The 23007-nt window shown below is 46.8% G+C and overlaps 2 protein-coding genes across 3 annotated transcripts in view; both read right to left on the bottom strand.

Moving 5' to 3' along the window:
- Positions 1-474: 474 nt before the first annotated feature.
- Positions 475-9376, bottom strand: LOC114043910 (protein disulfide-isomerase A2-like). Its single transcript, XM_027863155.1, has 11 exons — positions 9136-9376; positions 7239-7445; positions 4979-5112; positions 4583-4720; positions 4307-4423; positions 3536-3661; positions 3239-3433; positions 2706-2826; positions 2321-2502; positions 1487-1588; positions 475-608 (listed from the first exon to the last, which is right to left on the bottom strand). The coding sequence occupies exons 1-11, from the start codon at positions 9374-9376 to the stop codon at positions 564-566; spliced, it is 1608 nt and encodes a 535-aa protein (XP_027718956.1). The 3' UTR covers positions 475-563.
- Positions 9377-9847: 471 nt separating this feature from the next.
- The window catches only part of LOC114043906 (rho GDP-dissociation inhibitor 3-like), a 30450-nt gene continuing 17290 nt past the window's right edge, over positions 9848-23007 (bottom strand). For both annotated transcript variants that reach the window (XM_027863151.1, XM_027863152.1), the window contains exons 2-6: positions 18276-18455; positions 11946-12029; positions 11609-11685; positions 11207-11270; positions 9848-10897 (exon numbers count right to left, since the gene is read on the bottom strand). In XM_027863151.1, coding sequence (XP_027718952.1) covers positions 10698-10897; positions 11207-11270; positions 11609-11685; positions 11946-12029; positions 18276-18455 — 605 coding nt within the window. In that variant the 3' untranslated portion in view covers positions 9848-10697. The remainder of the gene's footprint in view (positions 10898-11206; positions 11271-11608; positions 11686-11945; positions 12030-18275; positions 18456-23007) is intronic.

Below are 23007 nucleotides of genomic sequence, written 5' to 3' on the forward strand. Positions count from 1 at the left end.
CTGCACAAAGCCGTCCCAACTAAAGCGGAAGGGTCTGTGTAGATCAGAAGGGAATCAGCTAATGTCTAAATTCTCCACCTCAAGGTCTCCAGTTCCCATGGATGAAGGTCTGTCCCTTGACAAGAAGCAGAGAAAAAACAAGCCTGAGGGAACTGGACCAGAGTTGTCCTGACAACACCCGAACCAACCTCCACTGATAGGCCTCTCCTTTCCCTTCTCTCCCCACCTCCCCGCCACACCCCAAGCGTCAGGGATAATCTTGGGCTCAAAACCTTTATTATGGAAGCCCCAATGGCTTCAAATTATCTTGGTATTATCTGTTCTCCACTCGATCAGACTTCTCCCCCATTACTCACATCTCTGCCTGCTTCTCGCCCCTAGAACCCTACCCAAAATACCAAGAGGTGGGGAAGGGATCAGGATAAATGAAGAGATGTTAGGCGCCTGAGAGAATGAGGAGAGGGAAAAGCAGAATGAAGTCAAGGGCCAAAGTGATTTAATTTAAAAGTTCTGAATTCTCCAGGACCTCTGGGATGAGTGGCTGAGGATAGGGAAAGAGCCAACTACAATTCGTCTTTGTGCTCTCTGCTGTCATTGGTTCCAGCCTCCTGGTAAGAAAAAAAGTGTCAGTCAGTCAACCAGCATTTATTAATTTAATAGCACCTACTATGTGTCAGGCACTGTGCTAAATTTTGGTGATTAAATAGGCGAAAAAACAAACAGCAAAAAACCATGCCAGCTGTCCAGGAGCTCACAGTCTAATGAGTGAAACAACATGCAGACAACTATGTACAAAGAAGATATGTGTGACGACCTATAAAATAGATGTAGAATATATAAAAAATAATATGAATATAATGTAGGATAAAATAAGATATATATCACATAAATATATGTGGTAGATATAGAATTTGTATAAAGAAAAATATAGAATAAAATAAAAAGATATATAGTATAAAAATAAAGATACGTATGGTATATATATTGGAGGTAATCTTGAAGGGAAGACTGAAATTAAGGAAGACTGGGAAAGGCTCCTTGCAGAATGTGGGAATTTAGCTGAGACTGGAAGGGACCTTAGAGATCATCTGATCCTTCCCTTCCCAGTTCTATAGATGAGGAAATTCAGCCCCAAAGAAAGGAAGAGACAAGGTCACATAGGTAGTAAATTGCAGAGCTGGGATTTATACCCAAATATGCTGACTCAAAATGCAGTGTTCTTTCCATTAGGGCACAGTCTCCAAGGTCCTGTTCCTAAGGGTTTTATCCTTTTTCTGTCACCCCACCTCCAGAGCACAGAATGTCTAAGGTTAAAGATCATCTAGTTCAACCTTCTTATTTTACAGACTGAGGAAACCAAATAGAGGAAATGACTAAGGTCATTGTTCTTTGCCTGAGTCCCCTGACCCCAAGAGAGCAGACCCCAGGCATCTTGGGGAGAGGAAAGAAGAGGAAAAGGAAGGGGATATTAGGAAGGAGCACCCACCGGGACAGGGATCTCAGGTTCCTCTGGCTCCGGCAGGACACCACCATTGTCTAAGAATTTGGAGAAGGTCTCCAAGTCCCTGGCACTTTTATACTCGATCACCTGCCAGAGAGAATGAGTTGGAGGTATGAGGAGGAAACCTCCCGAGCTGAGCGTAATCCCGCAAACCACTGCCTCTCCACTTAGAGCAGAAGAGCCTGCGTTCTCCCACACATCGTGTGGAGAGACCAGATTCTCTGAGGGACTTGCCCACCAGTTAAGTCTATCCTTTCTGCCTCTGCCACCATCCCAAGACCCCAGCTTGACTGTGCTCCAAGTAAAAGAACCCTAGTTATGGCTCTAGGCACACAGGCAGCTGGACCCACTTTCAACCAGTCCTAATAATATAGTACTTTAAGGATCAAAAGGTGTTTTCCTGGGGCAGATGTTGTTGGGAGGGGGAGGAGGGATTGGAGCACAACCTGTGGAGTTAGGCATATGCATATGTGCAGCTTTCACATGCCATGTGCGCCATTTTACAGATGAGGAAAACTATGCTCAGAAGTGACTTGCCAGGTTCTTACATCAAGCCCGGCTCTCCGGACTCCACGTCTCAGGTGCTTTCCACCATGGCCTTTTGTGAGGGGAGTCGAGAAGGCTACTAAAGGGAGCTGCTAGATTTTCGAGCTCACCGGGACTCTTCTCACTGGGCAGGATGGGACGGTTGATGGAGGAAAAGGCTGGTTTCACTCTAGCCTCCCAAGCCCCAGTTTAATCAACTAAGCATTTATTAAGCACCCATTGTATACCAGGAACCAGCAGTATGCCAACCTCTGGCTCTCCCCAGAGTCTCACCTTACGGCCTGGCCCAGCTGGGAAATATTTAAGGGTGGGGAAGCCCCGGACAGTAAAGGCCTCCAGCTCATTAGCTGTGGAGTCAAGTTCAGCAATGATGATGTCCTCATGGTCCTTGTATTTCTCTGCTAGGTCCTCCCAGGTCTGGGCCATCTCCTTACAGTGTGTACACCATGGGGCATCTGAGGCAGGAAGGTGGACACGTGTAGAGAGTCCTTACCACCCAAGACATTGCCCCCCACAAGTCTGATGCCCTTACCCCCAATGGAGGACCCTACGACCAGGCTCCCAGAGCCCTAGAGGGAAAGCACACTATTGAGGTCTGAAGCTGCTGGGGTCCCTAAGACGCCCTCTACCGGCTTACCTGTCCCTCAGTGATACTCACAGAACTTCACAAACACGTTCTTCGACTCATCAAAGGCTACTTGCTCAAAGTTCTTCCCTACAAGAACCTTGACAGGTTTCTGGTCCCAGTCTGCTGGGATCTCCTGACTCCGGAGATGGGGCTGTTGGGAAGGGACAGGAAAGCAACTGTCTGTATGTACTGGGGAAGGGAAAAGGTATCTGGATTGGCTCTGGCCCCGTCTCTACCCTCCTGAGGACAGAAACAGAGTCACGGGGAATGGGAATCTACTGGACTGCTGTATTTACTCCCCAGGGATTTGTATGGTGGATCTGGGCCGGTAGAAGCTGTGGGCTGGTAGCCCTGGGATTAAGGCTACTCTGACTTCTACCCAGCCTTCCTGATGATAACACTTGAGATGGGGACCTGGTATGCTCCCATTTGTGAAACAGGTACACTAATAGGCTGAGAGCTAGAGCAGAGTACTCGGGGTTCCCTCCCCTACACGTTTTTCTCAAACCCTAGGAGGAGCAAAGAAAAACCTGACGCGATGAGGAGATTTGTGAGGGGCTGACCTTGACTTTGCCACTAAGGATGTCTTGGCAGAAGGTGGTGACAGAGGCAGCCGTGATCTCCCCGGTGGTTGGCAAATACTTCTTGGTGGTCTCAATATTGATAAAGCGCAGAGCTGGGGCATCTGTGGCATTCATGCCAAAGTACTGCAGCACATGGTCATTCTCTCCAGCCACATCTACCACAACAAACAAGACCTGGGGGACAGACCAGGCCAGGCCAGGCCATCAGTCAGTGGGAACAGGGAAAGGCCAGCCCTGTCAGCCCACATCTCCCTCATCCCTTCCTCCCCAACATACTTCTCCCCTGAAAGGACGGGCAGCCTCCTGGAAATCAGCCAGAAGCTCCTTGTGTGGGGTAAGTGTCTGGTTGATGAAGAGCAGAAGGTGATTGAGGATCTTGGCCCTAAAGATCTTGGAGGACGTCTTTGGGAGAGAGGGAAGAATGAGCCGGAGCCAAGGGTCCCCATCAACATCCCTCCCTGACGCCACCTTCACTTGCTCTCTCTCCAATGTTTCCTCTCCTCTGTATCTCTACCTCACCCACAGCACCTCACCCTATAATAAATGTCCCAAGTATATCTCCTTAAGTGTCTCTCACACAATGCTTACTTGTGTGCATTTTATTTCTGACCTCCCTCCCAACCCTCAATATAATTTAAGCTCCTTGTGATCAAGGATTCCTTTGACTTTGTAGCCAAGTTCCCAGCCCAATGCAAAGCATATAATAAATACTTACTAAACGCTTGCTGAATTAATAAACAAAAGAATGGATGGATGGATGGATATACCCCTTTTTTACCCAATTAGTTTGGGTGTGAGGGATTCTGTTGACAAAATCACTTCTTCGGGGCAGCTAAGTGGCTTAGTGAATAGAGCTCTGGCATGGAGTCAGGAGGACCTGAGTTCAAATCCAGCCTCAGACACTTAACACTTACTAGTTGTATGACTCTGGGTAAGTCACTTAACTCCTATCACCTCACCAAAAAAAAAAAAAAATCACTTCTGACCCTCACTGTCCCCCTCAATTCTTATGACCAGAGGAGTTAGGGACACGGCCTGGAGCATTACCTTACTGTTGAATTCTGTGACCAGGTGCATGCTATGTATGATAAGGAAACGGGAGAGATCTGCTTGGTCCAATCCTAGCTCCTCATCCACTGGATAATCTGCACGGCCCTCATCAAACTGGAACAGCCACACCAGGGCCAGAAAGGAACAGGGGAAAGGGAGAAATCAGGACCAGGGTGGCCTGAGGTCAGAGGCTGAGTCTCAGCCTCCAATCTCCCACTGGCATTTGAAGTCCCCTCCCTAACCCATCCTCTCCTCTTGCCTTTCCTTATTTACCTTCTTGAAGAGGACCACCGTGTCCTGGCTCAGGCCATATTTCTGGAAGAGCTCTGGTCGGTCAGTGAAGCCAAAGGTCAGATCAACAGCATCCTCTGCAGTGGCCAAAAATCCAGCCGTATCTTCATCCTGGAGGTCCTGTGTCCATGCTTAGACATGAATCCAGGGACAACACGGCCCTCTTCCCAACACCTCCCATATACCTCAGCTCTTCCATAGTTCACAGACTATAGAATGTCAGAACTGGAAGGAACCATAGATTATACAACATCAGAGTTGGTAGGGCCCTTGGAAATCATCTGGTTGGAATGCCTTCATTTTACAGATGAGAAAATTGAGTCCCCGGGGATGGAGAAGGGGGTGATTATGAGACCCATACTCAATCTCCAAGCTCACCTTGAAGAACCCAATGATAACAATGTCCTGTGAATCAATGAGTTGTGTGGTTTCAGCCTCAGTCTCCAGTTGAGTGGCAGCAGGACCTAAGCGTCGCTTTAGCCAACGAACAATGCCTTCCGCCTCCCGTGGGCCTGCAATGCAACCCCAAATGCCAAATCCCAGAGTTAGAAGAGACCTTAGGGCTATCTAATCCAACCCATTCCCGAATTAGAAGGCCCAGTCCAACATACCTGGTAAGCCATCCTCCCAAATTTGTTTGAAGACCTCAAATGAGGGGAGCCCACCACTTCCCCAAATGGGCCATTCTACTTTGGGGTAGCTCTAATTCTTAGGAAAGTCTTCCCAACATCAAGCCTAAATTTGTTTTTCTACAATTTCCACCCAACTCTCCTCTTTCTGCCCTGCAGACTTCCATATAAGCTCTTCCCTCTTCTCTTGTCATATTCCCTCCCATATATCCTCTTCCACGTAAGCTTCCTCCAAATAATTGAAGATATTTATCGTGTCATTTCCCCCCATCCCTTGCAAGTAGTCTTTTCTTCTCCAGACTAAACATTCCCATTTTTCTGCAACTGACTCTCATATGACTTAATCTCAGAACACTTCCTTCCCCAACCTGATCATTTTCCTCTGGCCTTTCTCCAGGTTTCCAGTATCCTTCCTGAAATGTGCCCAGGACCAAACACAATTCTCCAGATGCAGTCTGCCCAGGGCAGAGGACAGTGGCACCATCACCCCCTTAGTGCTGGATGGTGTACCTCTGTGAATGCCAGCGAATACTGCATTCAGCTTGTCTTTTTTGGCCACCATGTTACACTGTTGTCTCAGATAGAGATTGCAGTCCACCAAAATCTCAGATATTTTTCAAATAAACGTTTATCTGCCCAAATTTCCCTTCTCCCTTACCTTACACTCATGAAGTTGATTTTTTGAACCCAAGCATTAGATTCTACATTTATCCTTATTAGATTTCATCTTTTTTAGATTTGACCCAATGTTCTAGCAAGAACTAACTCTCTCAGCTTTATACCATCTGCAAATTTAGTTAGTATGCCATGTACAGCTTTATTTTTGTGTGTATATTTCGTTGATGCCTTTTGTCTTTATCATCTATACCTTTATCAACATCGTTGGTTAAAAAATTAAATAGGTCCACATATTTCATTTAATATTAATATTTAATTAAATTAAATAGGTCCAAAGAGAGATCTCAGGAGCACTCCACAAGAGACCTCCTTTCAAACTGACCTAGAGCTATCAGTGCTTTTGATGCAGACACTCAATCAGTGCTAAATCCACCTGATTAGGCTATTTTCCAGTCTACACATCTGCCATATCTTCAGGAATAGCAAGGGAAACTTGATCCTATCTCCTCCCCTTTGGGGTCAGGGCCCCAGCTTCCCCTTGGCCCTTGGAATAAAGCCAGGGACAGCAGAATGAGAAGTAACCCCGAGTTCCCTCCCTTCTCCCTCCTCCCCCACTGCCACCTGGGTCTCATTTCTGGGAATGGTTCAAGGCTACCAGGCAAGAATCAACAGGGCCAGAATGAGTCAGGACTTCTGGTTTTTCTGGCTCCCATATGGACTTTTTTGAAAGGATGGTTTGGGACAAGTCTTAGAATGTTAGCACCTTCAGAAGGGCCCTGAGAGGTCGTCTAGTTTAGGAGTTGTTAACCTTTTTCATGTTATAGCCCCCTTGGGCAGTCTGGTGAAGCCCCTGGACCCCTTCTCAAAATAATATTTTTTTTATTTTGGGGGGGAAGGGTGAGGCAATTGGGGTTAAGTGACTTGCCTAGGGTCATATAGCTAGTGGTATGTGTTTGAGGTCAGATTTGAACTCAGGTCCTCCTGACTCCAGTGCCGGTGCTCTATCTACTGTGTCACCTGGCTGCCCCTCAAAATAATATTTTTAAACGTATAAAATAAAGTACTTGAGATTACAAAGAAACCAATTATACTGAAATGCAGTTATCAAAATATTTTTGAAAACAGGTTCACAGCCCCCAGATAGATTCTAGACCAACCCCCTCATTTTATAGGTAAGAAAAAAAGACAGAAGGTGACCAGCCCAAGGCCATGCAATTTCGTGAGGAAGCCAGAGGTAAAACCAGGCCTTCTGACTCTCAGGCTCCTCCTACTACTCCACGCCGCCCGGATCTTGATTAAATTGTTCACTGCTCCCTGTTGACATTCCCATTTGAGAAACTTCTCTTGCCCCCACAAAAGTCCCACCCTGCCACCCTAGGCCCCTTCCCCACCTGTAAACTCCACAGGCTGGGATCTGTCCCCATCTCGAAAGAACTTGAGGGCAGGGTACCCATTCACCCCAAACTCTTCCACCAGCTTCATTTCCGCAGGGCCATCCACTTTGGCCAGCTTCAGCTCTGAGGATTCATTCTTCAACAGGGATGCTGCCTTTGCATACTCAGGGGCCAGAGACCTGCAGTGCCCACACCAGGGAGCATCTGGGTAGTGGGTGGAGAGCTCAGTGAGTAAGGCCCCACTTCCAACTTTCCAGCCTTCCTTCATCCACTATTTTTGTCTTGTCTCTCACAGAAACTTTCTTTGGCACCTTTGTTTTTAGCGGGGTTATTCAGCCCAGCCACCAAGTGCTGCCAGGCAGGTCAACACCTGAATTGTCCATTCCTGGCCAAGAATCCTCTCTTGGGAGCCTGCCTTGGTATCCTCTCATTCTCAGGGGCTGACCACCCTTTGCGAGTTTAACTGAAGTGTCTCACTGTCATCTGACTCATCAGATAGTAGGATGGAGAGTCAGAAGGGATGTCAGTGAAACTCTGGTCCAAAGCCTGCATTTTACAGATGAGAACAACAGACCCAATGAGAGAGTAGTCACTTGTATTAGATCACACAGGCAAGTAAAATAGCTGATTCAGGCTTTGAACCCTGGGCCTTTTGAAGATCCTTGTCCATCTCCTCCACAATGAAGGATCTGAGGAAGAGGGTGGACCTTCACCTGAATGGATCCTTCCTTCTCTTCCAGTCCCTGATGGCTCCCCAAGAGCTTCCTGGGGAGTATCCCAGGTGCTCTGGGATTCCTCAAACACAGTTGTGTTCCCTGGGCACCCTCTCCTATGCCAGGCCCCTTCTGTGGAAAGCATCTCTTGATGACCCACCAGGAGCTGGAAGGATGCTGGGTTTCTGTGTCTTGGAAGACCAAGGCCAGCCATCGGATCATGCAGAGGTATATGTGTGTCCATGCAGCTCATGCTGTATGTGTCCCTGCCTATCTGTGTGTGTGTGTCCATGGGTGTATTTGTATGTCAGAGGCTCTTCCTGCCTGAATGTGCCTCTGGAAGCTCACATCTCTTTGTTATATTGATTCAATGCTTCCCCATTAATTTTCTGTTCTTGGTTTCTGGGTCTCCCAACCTGACCTACAAAGGGATATAAAGGAAATAGCCAGGGAGCCCTGTGAGGGGGCCAGGCTGGACTTTACTCTCCTACCCCTGCCCAAACTCACTGGGTTGGGGGGGAAGGACAGGGTGTCCCTTTGTGTTGGGTGGGGCCTAGTGAAGAGGAGGCAAAAGGTGGCGCTGTTTTCCAGCACTTTAATGGTTAACTCTGCAGTGTGAAAAGGTACAGCTGAGCCCAGGGACTCTGGCCTCCTCTGCTCCCATCTGTTCCCCAGAGCAGAAGTGGGACAGGGCAAGAGCTGGAAAGGGTCACAGAGGTCAAAGAACCATAGAATGAATGTCTGAGCTGGAGGCCACCTTAGACGTCAGAGAGTCCAAGGGGCTCATTTTCCAAGGAGGAAAGAGAAGTCTAGAAGTGGAGGGGGGAGGTGTGTGACTTATTCAAGGTTTCTCAGGAATTCAGTTGCAGGTTGGGGACTTGAATTTAGGGCTTAGAATGTCCAGCATCTCCTAGTTGGATGAGACAAAGGTCTGGTGCAAATCATACCAGAGCAGGAAGTCCCTCTATGTCTCTCCCCAACCCACAGCACTACTGCACAAGACCTCAATCTAATTGTTCTCAGTCTAAAGCCCCACCTTTCTCAAGGCCTGCCGAATGACTCTTTGGACCTGCCTTCTCTCCTTGAGCCTCAACTCCTCATTCCCTCCCCCAAACTCAGAGTGTGTTGGGGTGGGGGGGGGGTCTCCTGGGGGCGGCCATCCCCCCATTCCCTGCACTCACAGAACTCCACCAGCAGGTAGCGGTGCTCTCGGAGAGCCCGATCAAAGTTGTGTTGGGTGAGGACCAATATGTTGTCCTCTTCCAGAAGTTCATCAGAGGGGGGTCCTGGGGTGGTCTCTTCAGGAGCCTTGGCCTCCTCCTCCTCCTGCTCCTCCTCCTCCTCCTCCCCTCCCTCCTCCCCATCCAGGGCCCAGGCCCATGCAGTAAGCAGAAGGAGCAGCAGGAATGAGTGAAGTCTCATTGTTGGGAGCAAATGACGGCTGGTGTCTGTGCCCTGGGAAGGGGGGGTGGGGGAAGATAACAAAGGGGGAGACCAAGGACCTGCTGCCACGTGGCAGCTCCTGGGCCTCTGTACCAGGTGCGGGCTGGAAAGATAAGGCAGGGCCATAGAGGAATTGGTTGGAGCTGGGGCCAGGCTCTGGGATTAAGTGGGGCTGGACAGGGGGGCAGCCAAGAGCTTTGGAACAATCTCTACTAGCTGTACCTTGTCAGCTAGGTTCTAAATAGCCTCTGACCTTAATAAAGAGGGAAGATGACTTAGCGCAGTGGGGAGGAACACTCCCTCCTTCTAGGACCTATCCAGGGTCTCTCGGCCCCAGTCCCGCCTCTCCTATACAGAGAGGCACTGAGACAACCTCTAAGGTCCTTTCCAGCTGGGGAGCTATGTACTGATGGCCCAGAGTCCAGGGTGGGGAAAAGAAACACACCTGAGTCAAGAGACAGAAATCACTGAAGTTTAATGGGAACAGTTGAGAACACAGACAGCAGGGAACTGGGGGCAAGGACAGGAACCCCACAGCCTGGGGGGTGGGGACAGGCAGGAGCACAGCCCCTCCTTCTCAGGCAGCCCAGCCCCAGCCACGCTGGGGCCACCACAGGAATGTGATGGGGTAGGGCAAGGGACACAAGGCAATTCTGATGAGCTTTGGTTACAGACACAAGCCCCTGGCAGGTGGGGAGGGATGGCTGAAGATGCTCCCCACCTGTTCCACCCCACTCTATTCCTGCCTGTCCCTGGAAGCCTCCTCCAGGAAGATGACTGTTGGACCCTGAGTGGGGAGGACCAGGGTAAGGGGATGATGAGAGTCAGGGTTTGTATAACCTGGTACAGACACAAAAGGGTCTTTTGATGGGGTTGAGGGAAAGAATTATGGAACTGCCCCTTCCTACTGAGCTTGGATGGCTAGGAGAGTTATGTAGTAGAGGAAGAGGATCAGGTCAGGTGCTTTGGAATCCCTATTGGGGGAGGGGAATTGTGCTGGGTCCCCAGGAGGGAGACCTCCAAGGAGAAGGAAGGGATTAGGCATGGGTGGGAGCTGGAGGGGGAAGAAGTTGGATGCAGCCCCTTCCCGGGCTAAGGGTGTTGCTGGAGGCCAGAGGAAGGCCCCGAAATGAGGGGGATAAAGGAAGGGGGACCCGCACCTAGTGCTCCAATTATGGGCTCTCAGCCCCACTAGCAAGGTCCCTGCCAGCCTGGCCCCAGGGTGACCCTAGACCCCAATGGAGGCTGAGGCAGGTGCAGGTGGGATAGGGATTAGAGGGGTTAGATAGGGGAGTGGGGGTCAGTCCTTCCAGTCTTTCTTTATGTTGAGGTCCCACTCCCAGGACAGATGGTCTGTTTTGTCATCATCCGTGAAGAAGGACTTGATGTGGTAGGTGCCTCGAACGAGCAGACCCTTGGGGGCTTCCTCCATGGGTGTCAGAAACTCGTACTCCTCTGTCCTTGGCCCATAACTCCCCACCATGTACACGGCCTTGTCCACTGTGGGTAAGATAAGGTCAGGAGCTGTCTATGGAGACTGCCCTGCCTCCCCGCTTCAGACTTGGGGCTCCCAGAAGGCAGGGACCATCCCCCCCATTCAGTACAAGTGCTCCCCAATGGTAGGGGCTCTCTCCTTGGACTGGCAGGATCCTGAGGTTGGGGACCATGCTTTCTCCCCTTTCTCCCTCTAGGGTCCAGTAGAGGGCTCCTCCCCCACGAAATTCTAAGGACAGCAAGGATGGTAGTAATGGATGCCAGAATCCTGAGACCCCCTCCAGCCCCCACTGCAGTGCCTGAGGCCGGCCTCACCTCGTAGCCCTTTGCGGTAGGTGTGATGCAGATACTTCAAGCCACAGACAATCTCCTTGTTGACCTGCAGGTAAGTTAGAGTGTGGTCTAAGTCAAAGAAAAGGGGTCTTTGCCCCATGTGTGTGGGACTGGAAATGGACTAGAGTTAAGATTTCCCCCTAGGACAATAGACAGGAGTACAGCCCAAGCCACTTGGAAAGTCTGAAACCAAAGAGGGTGGATATCTGGGCACTCCCCACACTAGCAACATGCCTGGAAACCAAGGACCCCCAAGGCTGGGCTTAAGGGGAAAGGACTCAGAAAGGATCAATCGCTTCTGGGGTACTGTGGCAGAGTTCGAGGGGGAACACCCATTACAACCCACATCCAGGAGTGAGGCAGGGGATCTGAGTCGGGTCTTACCTTAAAGGAAATCTTCACTTTGTAATCCACACCTTCCTTCAGCACAAACACCTGATTCTTGAGAGATTCCAGGTCCCCTGTGTAGGTGAGAGAAACAGGGTTGGGAGTCAGGCTGCCCTTTGCTGGGCCTTAGGGGACGGATGGGGGTTTCCATGGTGATAGGGGTGAGAGGACCTCACTGCCCAGGGACTAGAGGCGGGATAAGGAGGCAGAGGGTGCTCTGGGGTATTTGTTTCCTAGATTCATTGGAAGCTTCCTGGAAGGCAATTCAGGGGTCTTTTTCACTCCTATTTCTCTCCCTTATAACACCCAACACAAAATGGGAGGAAAAGATCACCTGTCAGGTCCATGGTGATGGGTCCAGGGGCTTGTTCACATACCAGCGTCAGCCGTGTCACCTGCACATTGGGGAGGCTGGGATCTGAGGAACAGAAAGAGCAGGGTAGTTGGGAACAGAGGTTATATGCGAGGGGAGAATATTATAGCCTGCAGTCCCTTAATGACCCCTTTCCTATCACCAGTCTTTTTGCTGTTCCTGAACTATTACTCCAATTCAGAATATGCTTATCCCTCCTCCTCTGGTTGTCCACATCCTTCAGGGCCCAGGTGAGGTCCCCCTATTCCAGGAAACCTCCCAATCCCCATTTGCTCTCCATCTTCTGGACCCCCTCAGCCTCCACTGTTCTGTATTAGAGTTATCTTTTTCTGTGGGTCTCTGGTCGCCCAGACCAGAAGCTCCCTGAAAGACATGGATTTTGTCTCCTACTGTGCCCAACAAAAAAGGAAGGGGTGTCAGTTGTGAACTTGGGATGGGGGGCAGGGAGGGGGAGTCAAGTGGTTCGATTTTTATTTTTTAGGTGAGGAAAAATCCTGTCTGAACAAGCAGTACTTTTAATTTTCCCTGGATAGCAGAAGGGAGCTACTACCTAATTAGCTAAGGGATAGCATCATAATATAAAGGGCAGAGCACCACCCCCAGTCATGCCATCAAGAGGATTCTGGGAATGAAAAAATAGAACAATTGTTTAAATGCAGTAAGTCTAAGTAGGTGAATTCTAAAACTGGCTTTTCAAGGGAGGTTACTGTTCTCACTAGGGACCATGAAGCAGTCAGATGGGCCGAACTTCAGATCATGACAGCTGGGCCTAGAGAAATTAAGCTAGATATGATATCAAGGGAAGTTTGGGACTAGGTAGATTTCTGTTAGTCACATGTCTAATTGCCTTCCTTTCAATTCATTTAAATTCAAATCAACAAGTATTTGTCAAATGTCAAATGTGGGGAGGAGAGATAAAAATGAACCCGTCCCTGCCCTCAAGGAACTTACATTTCACTGGAGTTTATATTCCTTAGATGTATCATTTCAGAATTTATATATTTTCTTTTCTTTGTGAAAATTTTTTGGTCTAGACCAGAGGTCAAACCCTTCAACCTGGCAGCATTACAGACCTTGACTGTATTAAAATGCAATTGGGAAATATTTAACCAAAAAAAATACAAATACAATAGAACACAGATAATGTTAATACAGGGTTTTCTAAGTCAGCATGCACATGGGAATCCTTATGTATGCTTTGCAGATCCCTTTTCTATTTGAATTTGAAATCCCTTGCCTAGACTAGGAATACCTAGAACTCTGTGATCTAGAACTGTCTCCACTAAAGAGAGGCAGAGCTACAACTTAATAGTCTTAGACCAGTTTTCACACAAATAAAGTCAGATCTAAATAATTGGAAAAATATCAGTTGCTCATGGGTAGGCTGAGCTAATATCACAAAAATGACAATTCTACCTAAGTTAATTTACTTATTCATTACCATGCCAATCAAACTACCAAAAATTATTTTATAGAGCTAGAAAAAACAACAAGATTTGGAAAAACAAGAGGTCCAGAATATCAAGGGAACTAATGAAAAGAAATGCTAGGGAAGGTGGCCTCGACATTCCAGATCTTAAATTATATTATAAGGCAGCAATAATCAAAAGTACTTGGTACTGGCTAAGAAATGGAGTGGTGGATAAGTGGAATAGGTTAGGCATGCAAGACACAGTAGTTAATAACTGTAGTACTCTACTGTTTGAAAAACCCGAAGACCCCAGCTTCTGGGATAAGAATGAATTATTTGACAAAAACTGCTGGGAAAAATGGAAAAGAGTATGGCAGAAACTAGGCATAGACCAAACCTTACACCATATCCCAAAATAAAGTCAAAATGGCTACATGATTTAGATATAAAGGCTGATACTATAAGCAAACTGGGAGAGCAAGGAATAGTTTACCTGTCAGATTTATGGAGAAGAAAAGAATTTATGACCAAACAAGACAAATGCAAAATGGATAATTTTGATTACATTAAATTGAAAAGTTTTTGCACAAACAAAGCCAATGCAACCAAGATTAGGAAGGAAGCAGAAAACTGGCACAGAATTTTTACAACTGGTGTCTCTGATAAGGGCTCATTTCTGAAGTATATAGAGAACTAAGTCAATTCTATAAGAATACAAGTCATTCCCCAATTGATAAATGATCAAAGGATATGAACAGGCAGTTCTCAGATGAAGAAATTAAAGCTATCTATAGTCATATGTAAAAATGTTCTAAATCACTATTGATTAGAGACATGCAAATCAAAACAACTCTGAGGCACCACATCATACCTATCAGATTGGCTAACATGAAAAAACAGGAAAATGATAAATGTTGGAGAAGATGTGGGGCAACTGTAACACTAGTGCATTGTTGGTGGAGTTGTGAACTGATCCAAACATTTTGAAGAGCAATTTGGAACTATGCCCACAGGGCTATAAAAATGTGCATACCCTTTACCCCAGCAATAGCACTTCTAGGGCTGTATCCCAGAGAGATCATAAAAATGGGAAATGTACGAAAATATTTAGAGCAGCTCTTTCTGTGGTGGCAAAGAATTGGAAATTCAGGCGATGCCCATCAATTGGGGAACGGCTGAGCAAGTTATGGTATATGAACGTAATGGAACATTATTGTGCTATGAGAAATGATGAGCAGGCAGACTTCAGAAAAACCTGGAAAGACTTGTATGGACTGATGCTGAGTGAAGTGAGCAGAACCAAGAGAACGTTGTACACAGTAACAGTCACACTATGTGATGACTAACTTTGATAGACTTAGCTCTTCTCAGCAATGCAAGGATCTAAGACATCTCCAAAAGTCTCATGATGAAAAATGCTATCCACACCCAGAGAAAAAACTATGGAGTTTGAATGCAGATTGAAGCATACTATTTACTCTTTTTTTCCTTCTGTTTTGTTTTGTTTCCTCTTTCTTGTGGTTCCTCCTATTGGTTCTAATTCTTCTTTACAACATGACTAATGTGAAAATATATTTAATAGGAATGGATATGTTGAGCCTATATCAGATTGCATGCATTCTTGAGAGGGAGGTGGGAATGAAGGAGGAGAAAATTTAAAACTCAAAAGCATGTGGAAGTGATTGTTGAAAACTAAAAATAAATTAATTTTTTAAAAAAGAGTCCTAGGGGGCAGCTAGGTGGCGCAGTGGATAGAGCACCGGCCCTGAAGTCAGGAGGACCTGAGTTCAAATCCGGCCTCAGACCAAACACTTGACACTTACTAGCTGTGTGACGAGTCACTTAACTCCAACTGAGTTAAAAAAAAAAAAAAAAAGAGTCTTAGACCAGGGAACCTTCATTTTTTTTGTATCCTGGATGCCCTGGGCAATCTGGTGAAGCCTAGGGACTCCTTCTCAGAATCATGGTTTTAAATTAAGAAGATAAAATAAATAGAATTACAAAGAAAATCAATTCCATTGAAATAAAGATGTACTTTTTTTTCCCATCTAAGTTTGTGGATTCCCTGAAATCTATCCACCACCCACTCAGAAGGGTCCATGAACCCTAACTTAAGAACTTCTGTCTTAGCTGCCTGAGGTCCTGAAGAAGTAAGGAAGAAAACAAATATTTATTAAGTGCCTACAATGTTCCAGGCACCTTACAAATATTATCTCAGTTGATCTTCACAATAACCCTGACAGGTAGATGCTTTTATTGACCTCATTTTACAATTGAGGAAACTGAGGCATATAGCAGTCAATTTGTCCAGGATCACACACCAAATAAGTGTCTCAGGCTGCATTTAAACTCAGATCTTCTCTACCCTGGGCCCAGCATTCTATTCACTGCTACCTAGCTGCCTCTAGCTGAGGGATTAGGTAACTCGCTTGTGGCACACAGGTAGTATATGTCAGAGTCAGGATCCGAATTCATGCCTTCCTGACTTCAAAGCCAGTCCTCTATCCACTATACCACAATGCTTCTCTTCAACTTGAAGAACTCTTCAACTAGAAAATGAGCCTAGAAAAATGACTACTATGGAGGCAGCTAGGTGGTGAAGTGCATAGAGCACTGGCCCTGAAGTCAGGAGGACCTGAGTTCAAATGTGGCCTCAGACCACTCACTAGCTGTGTGACCCTGGGCAAGTCACTTAATCCCAATTGCCTAAAAAACAAACAAACAAATGACTACTATGGTCTGGAAGGTGCTGAAACAGGAAGAAGGGAAAGGGGGGATGCTTGAAACAGATATCCAAAAAATGACAATTGCAGGGGTGTTGGGAAGGTCATTAAGGTTTGAATGGTATGACTACAACTGGTCTCTGAGAGAGATTCTGGAGAGAGAGAAGGGGACAGGCCTGGGACTGTGGTTCAGTGGTCAGGAAAATTTAGTAAGTGAAAACCCTGGTTCTGAGTACAAAAATCAGAGCAGTATGACAAATATTTAGTAAGACCCTACTGTGTGCAAAGGAACCTGGACTGGTTCCAGGACCCAGGAAACCTACACAAGGCAGTGAGGACTAAGGTCCAGGACTGGACACACTGGGTGGCTCAATCAATGTTTCCTGGCCTAGTGGACTGAATTCATCCTGATGAATCCGTTCTGTCACACTGGTCAGTCAGTCAATCAATAAACCTTAAGTGCCTACTTGATGCCAGGCCCTGTGCTAAGCTCTGAGAATACAAAAAGAGGCAGAAAACAGTTCCTGCCCTCGTGGAGCTCACAATCTAACGTTTATCCGGAGGGGCCTCTTCTCTGTCCTTTTGGTCACATCCTGGCCCCTGGCCCCTAGGGAGATAGTTTCTTCTTCTCCAAGTGCTGTTAAGAAGACAGGCTCTTCATAAAGAACTATGTATGTGTTTGGATGGGGGAGCAGAGCCCTCCACAGAAGTGTCTAAGAAAGCTGGACAGAGCTCAGGAGCTGGGGGCAGAGGCTCTAAGAGTTTGCAGCTTGTGAACCCTGAGACCCCAGAGACCCCCCCCCCAGCCCAACCTGTACCTGAGCAGGAATCCCCTCAGCAACATCTCCACCAAGTGGTCATACAGCCTTTGCCTGAAGCCCTCTAGTGATGGGGAGCTCAATACTTTGCCAAGCACCTGGTTCCATTTTTGTATTGTTTTAATTGTTGGGAATTGTTTTCTTTATATGGAGCTGAAATCTTGCCTTTCTGTTGCTTCTACCTACTGCCCCCAGTTTTGTCTTCCAGGGCCAAGTAGAGCAGATCTGATCTCTCTCTTCTATGTGATTTAATAATAATAATAATAATAATAATAATAATAATAATGACAATAACAGCTAGCAATTATATAGTGCTTTAAGGCTGGCAAAACACTTTACAAATATTTGATCTTCACAACAACCCTGGGGGGTAGGTGTTATTATTATTATCCCCATTTTACTGTGGAGGAAACTAAGACAGACAGAGGTTAAGTGATTTGCCCAAGGTCACTCTGAGGCTGGATTTGAACTCAGGTCTTCCTGAATCCAGGCCCAACACTGTGCCACCTAGTTTCCTCGACCTCCCATAAAACATCTTTTCTCTAGGCTAAATAAAGCCTCATCCTGCCCCCCACGAGTCCCCAAGTTGCCCAAGGTGAATCAAGAGGCCACCAGATTCCAGGATCAGGGTCTCATTCCTGCCTCTGGTTCGAGTCATTTCTGACCTAGGCTTGGCCAGCCTAGGTGCGTTACAGGCGAATAGAGGTGGGTCTGGACCTGGTGCCTATTTCGTTTAGGTATTAATGTACAGTATAGTGAATGAAAAACAAGTGTTGAGTCAGAAGAATTGAGTTTGAATGTGACTCTCCTATTTCCTGTGTAGCCTTGGAGAAATCATTCTCTGTGCTTCAGTTTCCTTATTTATAAAATAAAAGCACTAAGACTAAATGATATTCAAGGTTCTTCCACCTTCTAAATCCTAGGACACTATAGGTATGTTGGGGGTGGGGGAGGGGAGAGGGAAAGCCCTTCTTCATGAACTGGAGAGGGGGGGGAAGAGCTAGGGGTAAGACCAAGAAGTTGTGGTTTTAGTTACTGGGCCTGGAGGGGTTTCCCGATGCCCCATCTCCAAAATCTACCCAGCTACCTGATTTCCCACCTGCTAGCCTGATATTTGGTGCTCTGGACTCCTTTGTCCCCAACCCCTGCACTCTGCCATGCCCTGTGCCCCTGAACCTCTGGTCCCTCAGGCAGGTGTGCCCCCCCAGCCCTGGCGCCCCCCCCCAGCCCCGGCGCCCCCGAGCCTCTGGTCCCTCAGGCAGGTGGGCCCCCCCAGCCCTGGCGCCCCTGAGCCTATGGTCCCTCAGGCCGGTGGGCCCCCCCAGCCCCAGCCTCCTACCCACAGCCTCAGGAATGGGCCCCAACAGGGCCTGCTTGTACTTGGTTAGACTCTCATCGTCTTGGTCCAGCTGCTGGATCTCCTGCAGAGTCTTCTTCTCTGGAGCCTTGTAGTTCAAGTCCACCTCATCCAGGTCTTCCTCATGGGCAGCCCGGATGCCCTCCTTGTCCGCCATGAAATCTGTTTGGGAGAAGAAGAGGAAGACTGCCAGGCAGGGAGGAGAGACCCTGGGAGGACCATCAGATCTTGGCATTCAAGGCCTTCTGCATCCACAGCCCCTCCTACCTACCCAATCAACCCACAAGCATTTATCAAGTACCTACTACGTGCCAGGCACTGTGATGGGTGCAGGGGGACACAACACCAAAACTTGCTCTCAAGGAGTTTATATTCTAGCTCTCGCACATATGTAGGTATATGACAATAACTAGCACTTATGTGGTATTTCAAGGTTTGCAAAATGTTATCTCCTTTGATTCTTAAAATTTTGGGAGACAGATGCTACAATAATTCCTATTTTACAGAAGAGGAAACTGAGGCTGAGAAGTTAAGTAACTTGCCCTTTGTCATAGAGATAAGGAAATGTCTGAGGCAGCATTTGAACTCAGGACTTGTTGTCTCCAATGTCTAACACTCTAAGCACTGCCTCACTGCCTGTCTGCATGTGTGTATATGTATAAATATATATGTGTGTGTTTATATGGGTGTATATATATGTGTACATATATGTATACATACACACAAAATAATACAAGGTGATCTGGGGAGAGGGCACTAGCATCTGAGGGTGAGGGGGGAGCAGAAAGTTTTCTTGTAGAAGATGGCACCTCAAATGAGTGCCAGTGAGAGTCAACGAGGGCCTGAACCAAGGGTGGTGGAGAGAAGGGGGCAGTGGAGAGACAGAGCGATTAAATCTTCCACTGATCTCCAGCCTGATGTCACCTCAACATTCCCTGAGTTGTTTTCGCCTCCCTCGTTCTCCTGCCCTCTACTCTTTACTTCCGTCACACAGTTAACCTCTTTCAGAAAGCCTTCCCAGGTTAACACTGAGTGCCTCTCTTTCTCTAAACCAGGGGTGGGGAACCTGCAGCCTCAAGGCCAATGTGGCCCTCTAGGTCCTCAAGTGTGGCAAAGTGGGTCCCCAAGTCCTCAAAGGGATTTGTTCTGTGAAGTTCGGATTCATTCAAAGGGCCACACTTGAGGACCTAGAGGGCCACACGTGGCCTCGAGGCTGCAGGTTCCCCACCCCTGCAGTCTAAACTCCTATAAAGCCATCTCTTTTTAACCTTTCTGTAAAGTTCTCCTAAGCAGCTAGGGGGCGCAGTGGACAGAGTGCTGGTTTCCCAGTCAGGAAGACTCATCTTCCTGAGTTCAAATCTGACCTCAGACACTTACTGGCTATATGGTCCTGGGCAAGTCACTTAACCCTATTTACCTCAGTTTCCTCATCTGTAAAATGAGCTGGAGAAGGAAATGGCGAACGACTCCAGTATCTCTGCCAAGAAAACCCCAAATGGGGTCACAAAGAGTCGGACACTGAAAACAGCTGAACAACTTCTCCTCCCAAATGAACTGTGAACTCAAGGACCTTGCTGCGATGGAAAGAGCCTGGGCTAGGAAGTCAGAAGGCCTGACTGGGTGATTCTGGACAGCTCATTTCTCTTTGAGCCTGATGATTCTTATCTATAAAATGAGGAGACTGATTAGATCATATCCAAGGTCCCTCCCAGTTCTAACATTCTTTCTTTTAAGGTCCAATGTAATCGAATCTGACAGCATTTATTACCTGTCATCTTGGTGTTGTGGTTGCTGTTTGTCCCTAGTTCTCCTGAAGAGGACCATGACCTCGGGAAGGTGGTGCCCTGACATGCAAGTGAATTGGATTTAAGTGAGGGAGGGCTGTGCAAAGTCATCAGCCTCACTTTCTTTCAGGACGACTAGAGATGGCCCAGGATGCAGTGTAGAACCTTGGCCCTTTCAAGCTAAGGCCTTTAACAGCTCTCAGTTTGACTAAAGCAACCATTTAGTGATTAAGGCTCAGTAAGTAATGAGGTAGAGAATGGCCTCTTTACCTAGTAAAAAAATTTTTAAATAATAAAAATTTGATCTGGGAGGGAAAGACCATCAGGATTTCTGGCCAGAATGTAAAGATAGATCCCTGTGCTAAGTAATGAGGACATGAAGAAAAAAGGAAAAACTGTACCTGCCCTCAAGGAGCTTAAATTCTCCTGGAAGTGGTGGTAGATACAACATGTGAAAAAGTATAAAGGGCAGCTAGGTGGTGCAGAGGATAGAGCTCTGGCCTTGGAGTCAGGAGGACTTGAGTTCAAATCCGGCCTCAGACACTTGATACTTACTAGCTGTGTGACCCTGGGCAAGTCACTTAAACCCAATTGCCTCACAGCAAAAAAAAAAAAAAAAAAAAAAAAAAAAGTGATACACATACACACATGTGTGTGTGTGTGTATATATATATATATATATATATATATATATTTTTTTTTAAGACTGGGTATCCTCATCATACAGGAGCATGAGCTCAATCCCACTACTGATTGGCACAGGAATGTTGGCTTGCTCCATTTCTGACCTGGACTAGTTGGCAACCCGGTGCCCCACTCCCCTTCCTAGGAGCTCCACCATATTGATGAGCTTAGTATGGACTAAAGATCAGCATAAATCACTCTAGCTCAGAACTCCTGAGCTCAAGAGATCCTTCCTGGTAGCCAAGATTACAAGCACCTACCTATCACCATGCCTGGTCATACATGACAATTTGAGGAAGAGGGATTGAAGACCAGCTCCATCATTCTTTGTTCTAAGGTGCCTCCCAGCTGTGACATTTCATGTTGGCTGTGACTGTAGCCATTCATACAGCCAGCATTTACCCAGCTCCTCCTATGTGCCAGGGATCCCAGGAGCACAGGGCTGGGCACATGGTAAGTCCTCAAAGAGAATGATCCTCATCATCCCAGAGATGCAGCTGGCCTAATGGAGGGAGAGGAGACTAGCAAAGGCTAATCTCCCACGATATCGCCTATCAAAATAAATTCCAGGCTTCTAAGTCATTCCCTTCAGAAATTCATAGATTCAGCCCTGAAAGGGACATCAATGGTCATCTCATCCAACGTTCATTTTACGGATGAAGATACAGAGGCTTCAGGAGGTTAAATGACTTGGCAGATGTCCCATTATAAGCATCAGAAGCAGGATTTGAACCCAGGTCCTTTGACTCAAAAACCACTGCAATTGCCATTGTTCCACCCTTTCCAAGGACCAGGAAAGGGAAGACAATGCTTCTCATAGGATCATGATAAATACTTGATATGGTAAGGTCAAGAGCTAAGTGATCCAGAGGTCTGTAAAATGAAGGAAAAGATTCATTCTCAGGCAGCTGAGTGGTGTAGTGGATAGAATGCTGTACTTCCAAAGAGAAAGACCAGAGTTTAAATCCTGCCTCAGATACTAATTGTGTTACCCTGGATAAGTCACTTAATCTCTGTCAACTTCAGTCGCCTCTGAGATTATCTCCAAATTATTCGGAAGGAGCTTAATAAATGCTTGTTGACTTAATTGCAAAGTGGGGATAGTAATAGCACCTATTTCACAGGATTGTTGTGAGGATAAAATGAGATAATATATGGAAAGAGCTTTGCAAAAATTAAAGGGCTATATTAATGCTAGCTATTTTTATTATGAGCCTTAACCTCTGTCCTGAAAAAAGAGCAAGTGATTATTCTGATGTTTTGGGAGGAAGAATTCCCAGTTGTAGGGACCCTCTAGCCACCTTTCCCTCAGCCTCCAGTCTACATATCCCTTCCCCAATAACTCCCACCCTCGGCCTCGTTTGGCATCTGGCCCAGACTCTTGGGTCTCAGAAACAGAGGAAGGGCTTCCTGGGGCAAGAGAGCCCTTATCTCCTCTTTAGTACACACACACACACACACACACACACAGACACACACACACACACACACACACAGACACACACACAGACACACACACAGACACACACACACACACACACACACACACACACCCCCGACTACTTCCTCAACCTCAATCCCTCCCCAGCCTAGGCCCCAAGGAAAGCAGGACAACACAGTAAGAGAACTAGTTCTAAAGTTAGAAGACTTAGGTTCACTTTCCACCCCTGACAATTATTCTCTGTGTGACCTTGGACAAGTCCTATAACCTCCTTAGGCCTAATGTTCCTCATCCCTAAAATAAGGTGATTGTATTAATGTACTGTTAGTGGAGCTGTGAACTGATCCAGTCAATGATGGAAATCAATTTGGAGCTATGCCCAAAAAGTCATTAAACTTTGCATATCCTCTGACCCAATAATGTCACTACCAGACCTCTACCCTCCAAAGAGATCAAACAAAGAGGAAAATATACAAAAACATTGACAGCGGCCCTTTTCTTTATAGTGGCAAAGAAGTGGAACATAAAGGGGTGCCTATTAATTGGGGAATTACTGAACAAATTATGGGATATGAATATAACGGAATACTATTGTGCTGTATGAAAGGATGAAGGGGATAGTTTCAGAAAAACCTGGGAAGACGTATATGAACTGATACAGAGTGAAGTGAGCAGATCCGAGAACAACGTATACAGTAACAACAACATTGTAAAGATAAACAACTTTGAAAGACTTAACTAATAATAAGAATTAAGAATACTGATTAGTGGGGCAGCTAGATGGTGCAGTGGATAGAGCACCAGC

The sequence above is a fragment of the Vombatus ursinus genome, unplaced genomic scaffold (genome assembly GCF_900497805.2).
Source record: "Vombatus ursinus unplaced genomic scaffold, bare-nosed wombat genome assembly UNPS02014770.1, whole genome shotgun sequence".
In the NCBI taxonomy this organism is placed as follows: Eukaryota; Metazoa; Chordata; class Mammalia; order Diprotodontia; family Vombatidae; genus Vombatus; species Vombatus ursinus.